Below are 11,276 nucleotides of genomic sequence, written 5' to 3' on the forward strand. Positions count from 1 at the left end.
AGGTTTACATGAGGATTAAGTCAACAAAATAAATATTTATCTGATTTTCAAGGCTTCTTGTAGTTCTATAAAAAGCAAAATCAAGTCGTACATCCAAACCTACCTTGTTATCTACCTATTTCTACAATCGTATTCTCAAACTCAAGCCATCCGATACTTGAACTCTTCTTATAAACTAGCACCCAAATAAATTCCTTCTCAAGTATCGACAGAGAAAGGGGCAGAGGTATGCAATTCAGGCTTCAGGCCCGACATGCCTTCTATGGTGCTGTAGAAGCGTCAATAACCACCAAACCCAGTTTCAGGAGTCGACGCTGGAGAGTCTTCGATCGACTGTTGGATATTAACCGAAGCCTCACGTATCCCCAGCATAGGAGTGATTGATGGGGTGAAAGAACTCGAGGTCGTTGATGTCGTTCTGTAAGCACCTCCAGACATGAATGCATCACCAGTTACAGTCTCAACGACTGAACTGGTGTACTTACCTGCTCCGCTGACCTCTTGAAATTCAGACTTCCAAGTACGGGTAGTTTCGCCACTTGGGATCTGAATCAAGTCAACGGGGGCTGGGGCCTGACCAATAACATGCTGGGCAATGTTAGCATCTGCCAAACCTGGGGGGACATACAGTCCGAGGTTTGTTCCACGAGCAACGGCAAGTCCGTTGTGGATGCCCACAACAAAATTTAGGAATCGTTCATCATACTCAGACAAAGACTCACCGACACGCGAAGCCCGAATAATAGCGGCCAGGTTGTCAAGAAAAGCGAGCTGAGTTCCCGGGTCGAGGCGAGCAGCATATGCAGCCAGGATCTCAAATTCCACGAATAACAAGCCCTCATCTCCTCTAAGAGAGAACACAATGGCATCAGCCGCTTGATGCATGACGTCCATGTCAGCATTTGACCACTCTAGTTGGCCGCGGTTCGTTGCGATCGAGAACGCATCTTCAATGACGGTCGCTCTATCATTGTTAAACTTGTTCCAGATAGACTCCATTTCGATGTTTGAATCTGGAAGAACGTTTTTGAGGTTCACAGAGTGATTATCTGATTGAAGCTGGAAATGGTAGTGTTGGGAAACTGAGGCTGGTAAAAAGAAATGAAGAATCAGCGGGCAAATCTGTTTCCTTTTTATATTATGTAGCTGCTCCGGTTCTGTGTCAGGTATTCGGATGTCGTACATAGATTGCGTAGCCGATTTCTTTGTGTTTCTCTGATCACTGATAAAATGGAGTCTTTGAAATAATAGTAAGGCATTGTTTCTTAGCCTATGGCCTTTGAACAAGGGTGAGAGCATGCAATCTGATGCCTTTGGGACAAAGCACCCAGACACGCATGTTTTTGTTCAAAATTATGAGCAAATGTCGGTCTGGCGACTATTCTGCTGTGTGGCCATTGGCCATGATGGCCCTTTTGTGTTCTTTACCCAATCCTCGTGTTCCAGGACCATGATTTGTACAAAGCAATACTTACGGAGATGCTTCTTTGGTTGTATTATGTCCAGTCTCACAGCCTTCCCAAAGGCTGGCGGATGCTAGCATTGCTCTGTTGATGTTTTCGGAATCTCACGTTTCGCACTCCAGAACTGTCGTTCTGGCCGTATTATATGCTGGTATCATCTTAAACTAATGGGCAAACCTGAAGTCCAGCCTCTTGTTCCCTTCATCGTTGGTCGTTCTTAGATACTCATCTTTCTCTTCATCTGACATGGCACCCCAAATCCGTTCTCGAGTCTTGTTTCGCCATATGTAGTATCCCTTGATGAAAACAGTCATCACCACATTCCAGCCGACGAGTGCAAGAAGAACCTTGTTTCCACGTCGGTACAAAGGCTTGTCATCATCTCGATAGATCTGTACGTACTGTGAGCAGTCATCCTGATAGAGATGAATGCGTATTAGACTAACCTGAGATGATATTACAGAGCTGGCCTGGCATATCATGTTGTACATGGCACTGCCCACTGTTCTGGTGCGAACAGAACCAGCGTTTCGTGATGTCAAACTGACTGCAGGATGATCAGCAAAAAGAACAGAACTAAAGAAATGTCTTGTACACACCGTTGATTGAGTGAATGTAGGGGAAGCCAATCATCAAGATTGTTGCTGAATACCACGCCCAAGGGCTAGCGTTTGCGGGAAGCAGCTCGAGAGTCAAGAGCAACACAAAACACCAGAAGGAATAGTACAGCAAAATGGCCATTCGGTTGTTGATCTTCTCCGAGTACCACGAGATAAGGAGCAAGTGTGCCAGGAAAAGCACATATCCAGGAATGGTCAACAGATTCGTCTCGAATGTACCGAATCCTAAGGCCTTGAGGTTGAGAGTAAGATAGGCAGTGACGGGATTGGTGGGAATCAGCATGGTCCAACTGATCATGTATAGTGGCCAGAGGTCATAGTCCATGAGTGCATCCCAGAGAAGCTTGAGCGTAAGACCTTGACGGTTATGCATGCCTCCCTGCACCTTCATTTTAGTGTTGCTACAGTGGGCAAAGGTGTGGACATCACTCACTTTGCCTGGATCGTCGCGCAAGACACGGTTGACCATGATGACTTCTTCTCTTTCCGTAAACCAACCGTCTTTGCCGCGGAACCAACTAGCTGTTTGTGTTGGGCCAGGAGGTAGGTAGAACCAAGACACCACGCCGATAAGGAATGTCAGGGTACCCTCGAGAACAAACAGCCAACGCCAGCCTTCCCAGCCCCCGACAGAGCGCATATGAAGGATTCCATATGCCAGGAATGCAGCGACGATGAAAGTACCGTTGGAAGCGCAGTAGAAGAAGCCGACTCGCATCGGAAGCTCTTTGTTAGTATAAAAGTACGAGAGGTACAGCAGCGCATCGGGAATAAACCCTCCCTCGATAAGTCCCAGCAGAGCGCGAGTTGCATAAAAGCTTTGCTTGTCTTGGACAAAGCCTTGGCAGATGCCGATGATACTCCATGTCACCATCTGAATCGGGATCCAAACGTCAGGGCCGAGCTTCTTGGAGATCATTTGTGAAGGCACTTCTGCGGACAAGAAGCAGAGGTAAAAGATCATCATGCCGTAGTTGTAGTCGTTGGTGTTGAGGCCAAGATCGTCTAGCATACCATCACTCAGAGCCTGTGAAATATTGCCACGGTCGAGTTGTAGCGCAAAGAACATGAGGCAGACCCAAGAGCAGATTCTCTTATCTAGCTGGAGGGCACAAAGCATGTCAGTATGGCATCAAGTCGCCCACAGGGGATGAGCTTACTCGTCTGACAAGTTTCTTCTCCTCCTTTTCTGTCCATTCGGCAGTTGGGTCATATCGATGGATGCCTTCATATTCTGGAATAGGCCTGTACAACTCTGTGGCTCCTCCAGACACAAATGTGTCGCCGGTGAAGTAGGCGCGCTTCTGTGTCGAACCGTAGTCGTAATCGGAGTCAGACGCCTGAATGATCGGGTCGTCGATGGTGGTCGACTTCTTGTCTGCCATATTGGGAGGCCCGAGATGCGGAATGTATCGGTACTCGGTCACTACGGCCTATCGGAGTGCCAAGCTCGGTGTATAAGTAGTTTGGGGCATTTTTCCAAGACCCATTGTTATATAGCGTGCGCTGAGGATTAAATGGTGCAATGGTATATATTCTCTGGCATATACTGGTCTAGTGTGGGTTTTCAACCATATATGCAACGCATAGGCGATGGTGCAATCTCTCGGAAGCTATGTCTAATCTCTCCAACATGGCATTGGCTGAAAACTCCAAAGCCTGCTAAATCTTATGCCGATGTCCCGCGTAGTTCGGTGGGTCGACAAGGACAAGAGTTTGCAATGAGACATGAAACAGGTGACTTCCAATAGAGGAACCAGCCTGACTCGCGCGCTTTGGCCTCCGCAGTATCACTAAAGCCACAATTGTGGTGCTTTGGGAAGTGGTGGCTCTGCTGATCAGGTCGACATGTTCGTCAGTTGGTCTGACCCTTGAACGCGTGCGAGGCTCACTCGATGGCGTCAACAACATTACCGAGAGTTTCTCCGAAAGAAATAATTCTCGTCAAATATTGGTGTTGAGCGCCCTTTCATTTAAGCCATTCTTCTTTTCAATCTCGAGGGGCTTATACTCATCCTTTTGTCTTCCTTTTGGCCATGCTTAGATAGCAATAACAGCAATCACCAACGGCATTTTCCGTTTCAGTGGGATCGAGAAACTGTCTCAAAAGGTGGACCCTGAGATGAAAAGAGCCACTAGGAAGCAGGGCCTCATTCCCCCGTTCCCAATCCGCCGCCCGCCTCATTTGCTCCGAGATGTTACAGACCCTAACAGTACATTTCGAGGGCCAGAGTTCCCCTGATTACGAATTTGCTGATGAATAAAGGCTAAAAGAATGAGTTATGGTCATGAATACCTAGTTTTAGTTTCGCGCTGCTGTCGGTTGGCTCCGGTGTTTGCGATGTTATGTTTTGTTGACTCTTCCAATTGATACGTTCTATCTTGGCAACAGAGAGATCCACCTCACTTCACTTCACTTCACTTCACCACGAAATGAGCAACAAGGGATTACAATTTCTGAGTTATTAAAAATTAATTATTTTCCATGTATTAGCCTAAGTCTACCTCAATAATACGACCGACCGGTCAGGAATGCCTGAAGCCAACCCAACCAACACACGAGATCTAACAAGTTAATTGCCCATGCCCTACCCTGGAGTCGGCGTTTCTCTCTGGGGAACGCAACTGAGGTCTCGTTGGGAATCCGAAAAGCAACCAATCAGAGCCACGCCCGGTTAGCTCAATCGGTAGAGCGTGAGACTCTTACGAGTACGCGATCTCAAGGTTGCGGGTTCGACCCCCGCATCGGGCTGTTCCTATAAAAACGATTGCTAGTGCGAGGCATCTCTTTTTTGCCACATAGACTAATCAGCATACGGAATGGTTGACGCATGATAAAAGTATATATGAAATGGCTTATTATCTATTGAGAGTTGATATTGGATTAGAGGCAATAGAGTCTATTGTGCCTGGAGGGCAAAAAAGCTAATGTGTTATTTTTACCGAGTCGCTAACATCTATCTCACTGAGTGGCGAGTAAGTTGATGGCTTCAAATCAATCAATTAATCTCTTTTGCCAATTTGCACTTTGGCCGAGTCCTTTACCTTTTGTTAGTGTAGATGACACAGCTCTATAGCAGCGTGGTGTTTAGTTATCACGCCAGCCCCACTGCTGGCAACTCCAACGCGATTTGAGCCTTATCCAGGATCTCTCAGAAAGTGATGACATGGAACGTAAATGTATTTGAAATAATTGAGCGGGGATCTAATCAAAATTTGACTCGTTTCAATGAATGTCAATGGCGCTCAATCCGAGCCAGTTCCACTGACCGCGTCATCTTAGGTGGGTTGGTCAAGGTGTCAACACCGCTAGACCCTCAATATTCGCATTCGAATACGAAAACTATCATCAGAACCTCCTTAAGAACGCCGAAATGTCCCTGTCCCCCCAGAAGAATCTTGCTCATCTCGAAGACTTCCCTTTGTCAAAAAGACCTCAATTATCGCTGCAAAATCTTTTGCCCGTTCTTGACGTCGTTATTCACATACACATCGTTACCCTTCTTTTAGTTTTCGTATCCGAAGATGAGCGGAGATGGACCATACGGACCCGTTGTCAATGGGACTCAGATCGTCTTTTTCGAATACCTGCCAAACAAACCTGCCGCCATCTCCTTCGTTGTTCTCTTCGGCATTGCTACTTTAGCCCACCTCGTATTCCTCTTCATCCTTCGAGCCTGGTTCTTCATCCCTTTCATCCTCGGTGGCATCTGTAAGTAGAACTATAACCTTGACGATGGTGCCCCCTGACACGGACCTAGGTGAGATCTTTGGTTACTTCGGACGAGCCCAAGCCCACGATACACCCGATAAAGCAGGCCCATTTATCCTCCAGAACGTCCTTCTCCTCGCCGGAACGCCTTTCCTAGCCGCGACGATCTACATGAGTCTTCGACGTGTTGCCACGGCGCTTGACTCCCAACATCTTTCCTTTATAAGTCTTCGATGGTTGACAAAGCTTTACGTCCTCATCGACATCGCATGCATTGTCAGCCAGTTCATAGGCGCCATCATACCTGCTTCTGGCGAACCAGATGCCATCACCAAAGGCCGAACTATTCTTATTGCTGGTCTGATAGTTCAACTCTGCGCCTTGAGTATCTTTATTCTCACTTCGCTGTATCTGTACATACGTATAAGACAAGAGACTGGACCGTTCTTGGATTCGTCCCTGGTACGGTGGCGGCGATACTTCAGAACCATCGAGGCCGTGACGGTCATCATGATCATTCGCAGCATTGTCCGTGCAGTCGAGTATCTTCAAGGACAGGGGGGTTTTGTCATATCTCACGAAGTCTTCATATACCTATTTGACGCCTTACTTATGTTCCTGGTCATGGCCTTGTTTTTGATTGTTAATCCAGGACGCCTGGTCAAGAACGGTACAGGGATGAAATGGAGGGGACAGACACAAATCGATGAGACAGGTGAGGATATCATGCATCTGCGTGAGTATCGAGCTTAGCATGTACTAGCTGCTTGAGGAAATCAAGAGTCACTATCATTATGTCAATAGAATCAGATTTTAATAACTCTCGAGTGATCCCAAAATACAACCAGTGCAGTATTTCCAGTCTTTCGCAAAGAATATTAAGCAGAAGCAAAGCGAAATTGGTCAGACCGAGATATTTACTTCAAGGAACCATCAGCTCGCTGAGTATAGCGAGTTTGAACCACCAATTTCTCTCTCAGGCATCTCTGACAAGTCTGACAAGTCTGACAAGAATGACGGTTGTGACGTCGGTGTCGATTTCGAGGACGCGAAGGGGGAGGTTAGCGGCGCGATAAATAGCGATAAGATAAGATAAGCCAGCAAACCCCGCTGTTCATTGGCCGATTCCTGACGTCAACAATATCAATTTTCAGCCTCTACTCATCTCATTTCTAGACCATCTTCAACACCACCAGTACAGCCCATCATGTTTGCTCTTCGACGAATCATCGCCCGCCCTATGCTGCGCGTAGCGACGCGTCAGATCCACGTGACGCCACGTCGCTTCGCCTCTGCCGACCAGCCACCCAACATGCAGCAGCTCGAGTCAATGATGAATGACCCTCATATTCGTGAGACTTTTGAGAAGCTGAGTCGTCATCCTCCGGCCATCGAGGCCATGCAGAAGATGGGGGACATTATCAAGAGCAAGGGTACAGAAACTCGGTGAATCAATTGCAACCTCGGCTGATTATCTGGCGCAGGGCTTGCCACTTCAGGGCCACCGAGTAAGATGGACATCATGAAGCTCATGATGGATAAAGAGTTTCGTGATGCAGCGACAACGGTATATATATAGTCCGACTCTTGAATTGTGTGCTGATTGGGATTGTAGTTGACGACTGAAATGCAAAATGCTGGTGTTGAGATCAACCCTGATGTTAGTTCCTGCCTGCTTCATCCTTGTCCACGTCACTGACAGTATCCCTAGGTCTTCATGAAGATGATGCAGGGTGAGAAATGAAGTTGATGTCTTATTATGAGAGAGTATTGGGTTTATAGCATTAGCCATGACAAGAATTGCAATGGTTTCAAGAACATAGTGTCAATTGCTCTTAAACATCAAAGAAGCCAGCGTATATTGATCGGGACTTGAACTAAATTGTCTTGCAACATTACCAGTGTGTCAGAGCTGCATGGAAAACTGGTTGATTCTGAATTGCATCATGTGATAATCGTATGCCCAGTTATGAGACATCGAAGTCCGTAACACGCCCGGTCTATTAATCCGAGCCGTGTCCACACATGTTCCATTCTGTTTCGGGGCAATACTTCTCATGCGCATTGATTCAAGACCCCGGACCTTAGCTTCCGACGGACACTATCGGAGTCACCGCTCGATAGCTTCATGCCAAATCCCAATCAAGAAGGCATAAGAGGTCAAAGCTGAGAAAGGAAATTGAATGCGAGGCAGAGAATTGACATGAGATTGTTCTCTTTACCGCTCTGACACATTTAAATGAGTATGTCGCAGAACCAAGTGGGCTCATCGGTTCAGCAAGCCACATATCCAGAACTGTTTGACATGAAATTATCACCAAGGGAGTAATAGGCCGATCAATTCTCCAGAGAGATACCAGAGATATTAGACATAAAAACAAGCTTCTGCAACAGACTACTGGATTGGCTGTCGCTGGCAATTGGCAAAATTGCGGGATTTTTAGTTCACGCTAGCCCAGGCCCCTTGACGCTCCTCCCGAGGCTCTGCAGAGCATGTACATACGGCGTGGAGGACTTGAGGTCCAGGTCACAGCTGAACTCTCTTGTGATTTAGGAGCCAATCAATCGTATCACTCGACAGTTTCCAGCTGCCTATTGAGGAAGCTGGTCCCAGATCTACACAGGCAATTGTGAGTGAGTTGGTCTGGGGTTGCTAGGTGATCCGAGCTAGTGAGAAGCTGAACCAAGACATGCATCGTAGCCTAGGAAACTTACCGTTGGCATGGATGGCGGTCGCTTGATTAACGTTCAACGGTTCAGGTGAGGGGTGTTTATCTTTGGAGTAGGATAACATACTAGCCTGCGCAACATAAAGGGCCAAGTGCCCGTCCTTGTTCCTGTTCCTTCGTTATTTATTGATGTTTCCATTAACATACGGTTGCCTATATCCCACCAATCGATCAAAACCAACAAGATGAGGTATTCAATTACACAGCTTACAGCTGTTCTCACAACTCTATCGACAACAGCACACTCTGCCGTCCTTCCACGGGAGAAGCAAGGGTCCTGCACGAAGACCAAGGTCGCTATCCTCGGAGCTGGTGTTGCTGGCGTAGCAGCAGCTCAAAACTTGACAAAAGCAGGCATCGACCAGTTCATCATTGTAGAGCATAATGACTACATTGGCGGGCGAATGAGGAAACAATCATTTGGCAAGAAAGCTAATGGGCAACCTTACACTATCGAGTTTGGCGCCAATTGGGTTGAGGGCATCGGATCAGAAGCTACACATGAGAATCCCATCTGGCAATTGGCAAAGAAGTATGACTTGAAATCGCACGAGTCCGATTACGACAACTACTTGACATTTGACCACAAAGGACAGACAAACTGGAGCAGCACGATCAAAGACCTGGAAGAGATCTACAGCAAGGCTGAAGCAGAATCTGGTCGTCTCCTGCTCGGTAACTTGCAAGATACTTCTGTACGTGCTGCTATTCGCTCAGCGGGATGGCGTCCAGACAAGGATGATATGCACGCGCAAGCCGCAGACTGGTGGAAATGGGATTTCGAATCCGCTTGGACACCTGACGAGAGTGGCCTCATCTTTGGAGTGGCTGGTGGTAATGCAACATTCGGCTACTTCAGTGATGTGAGCAACCTCGTCGTTGACCAGCGTGGCTTCAGCACCATCATACAAGAGGAGGCCAAGACGTTCCTGAAGAACGGTGATGCAAGGCTCCGACTTAAGACAACTGTCGAAGGCATCAAATACGGAAAGGACGGCGTGACAATCACAACGGACAAGGGCGATTGTATCCAGGCTGACTACGCCATCTGCACCTTTTCGCTGGGCGTGTTACAGAGCAACACAACCGAGTTCAGCCCTCCTCTCCCCGACTGGAAGCAAAGTGCCATTGATCAGTTTGCTATGGGCACGTACACAAAGATCTTTATGCAGTTCGAAGAGGCTTTCTGGGATAACGAAACGCAATTCTTCCTCTATGCCGATCCTCTCGAGCGCGGCCGATACCCTCTCTTCCAGTCACTTAACCCCGAGGGTTTTGCGCCGGGTTCCAACATTCTCTTCGGAACTGTCACTGGAGAGCAGGCATGGCGCGTGGAGCGTCAGACCAACAACGAGACGATGGAACAGATCCTCGATGTCTTGAGACTGATGTTTCCCGATAAGAATGTGACGACACCAACTGCATTTACCTACCCTCGCTGGAGCACAGAACCGTAAGTCTAGAACGACCCGCGCGCAGTCGAATGATCTGTGGACTAACGATACGCAGTTGGGCATATGGCTCCTATAGCAATTGGCCCGTCGGCATGACCCTTGAGAAGCATCAAAACATGCGCGCCAACGTTGAGCGACTCTGGTTCGCGGGAGAAGCCAACAGTGCAGAGTTCTTTGGGTTCCTGCACGGCGCATACACTGAAGGCCGCGATATCGCCAACAAGATTGGTAATATCCTCAACGGAAAAGCTGGTGATGATGAGTTTGACATGGAGAGGTATGAGAACCTTCATGGAACGACATTTGTGGATGAGTATGATGAGGACAACGGATGGTTGTTCCCGTATGACGTCGAGGGGGATGAAGACGAGGGAGAGAAAAAGGAAGAATGAGGAGATTGATGTTGATTCTCTGTAGTTAATTATTATGTATGACAGTAATGATTGTAATGCGACTGACTTTTGCTGGTTTAATTACTCAATATCATGTAATTCTGATGCGGTTATTGCATGTTGTCGCCGATACCGCATCGGGGGGTTAAAAATCGGGGGGGCTGGGGTTTAAGTCAGTGCATGGTAAGGCGGTATTCGCACATAGAGTTTGAGTTCCCAACGGCAAGACCGTATACTTTTGTTGCAAATACCGGATGTTATTTGATTCCGTTGTCGAGATTGATTATTCAGGACCGTCAAGGGGAGGGATCTCATTATGATAGGTTTGTAACACCGGGTAGGGCCGAAGATGGTGGATCTAGTTATCAGCAGGCTGCATAAGTAATCTCGTATGGGGCCAAACAATTTACGACGACATTATCGCTCGAGCTCTATCCGTATATGATAGGGATCAATTGAGGCTATCGTATGACCTTTTGCGGATTGAAAAACTCTTCAGCGCGATATACGCGCATTCACCTCGGGGCGAAGCGATTCCCTGCTTCTGGGCAGCTCTTGGCATGGGTTCTACCCCATCTCTTTGATGATCGATCGACAGTGGCCGAGTGGGAGGAGAGTGGGAGAGTGGGAGAGTAGCCATGATTACAATAACCATAACCCCGCCCTTTTGTTTTTTCAGTCAGTGCGTAAACGTTTATCCCAATCGGTTCTGGTCAATGGAGTAATTGCTTGGAAATCATATGTAGCCTGCTGATAGAGTGACGCGGCTCGCATAGCCTCATCAATTGCCGACTTAATTGCTAGTGAGGGCAGAGTCTTGGCAGTTGATGTCATGGATGTTTGTGCTGAGACTGACTCAGATTTGGGCGTGACGCGCTAGATCTTTGAATCGGGACTGCTAAGGTA

The 11,276-nt window shown here is 47.5% G+C and overlaps 4 protein-coding genes across 4 annotated transcripts; 2 read left to right on the plus strand and 2 right to left on the minus strand.

Moving 5' to 3' along the window:
• Positions 1-279: 279 nt before the first annotated feature.
• Positions 280-999, minus strand: FSUBG_2854 (uncharacterized protein; the record flags this gene model as incomplete). Its single annotated transcript, XM_036680672.1, has 1 exon — positions 280-999. The coding sequence occupies one exon, from the start codon at positions 997-999 to the stop codon at positions 280-282; it is 720 nt and encodes a 239-aa protein (XP_036541442.1).
• Positions 1,000-1,627: 628 nt separating this feature from the next.
• On the minus strand, positions 1,628-3,468 carry FSUBG_2855 (tartrate transporter; the record flags this gene model as incomplete). Its single annotated transcript, XM_036680673.1, has 5 exons — positions 1,628-1,855; positions 1,910-2,010; positions 2,063-2,462; positions 2,517-3,185; positions 3,244-3,468. The coding sequence occupies 5 exons, from the start codon at positions 3,466-3,468 to the stop codon at positions 1,628-1,630; spliced, it is 1,623 nt and encodes a 540-aa protein (XP_036541443.1).
• Positions 3,469-5,608: 2,140 nt separating this feature from the next.
• FSUBG_2856 (7-aminocholesterol resistance) lies at positions 5,609-7,539 on the plus strand (the record flags this gene model as incomplete). The annotated part of the gene is made up of 7 exons (XM_036680674.1): positions 5,609-5,795; positions 5,845-6,531; positions 6,644-6,855; positions 6,997-7,228; positions 7,280-7,362; positions 7,411-7,455; positions 7,507-7,539. 7 exons carry the CDS (start codon positions 5,609-5,611, stop codon positions 7,537-7,539), a joined length of 1,479 nt encoding a protein of 492 aa, XP_036541444.1.
• Positions 7,540-8,709: 1,170 nt separating this feature from the next.
• Positions 8,710-10,370, plus strand: FSUBG_2857 (n1-acetylpolyamine oxidase; the record flags this gene model as incomplete). Its single annotated transcript, XM_036680675.1, has 2 exons — positions 8,710-9,977; positions 10,034-10,370. 2 exons carry the CDS (start codon positions 8,710-8,712, stop codon positions 10,368-10,370), a joined length of 1,605 nt encoding a protein of 534 aa, XP_036541445.1.
• Between the last annotated feature and the right edge of the window lie 906 nt (positions 10,371-11,276).

This window comes from Fusarium subglutinans (genome assembly GCF_013396075.1).
Source record: "Fusarium subglutinans strain NRRL 66333 chromosome Unknown NRRL66333_c0000026, whole genome shotgun sequence".
NCBI lineage: Eukaryota > Fungi > Ascomycota > Sordariomycetes > Hypocreales > Nectriaceae > Fusarium > Fusarium subglutinans.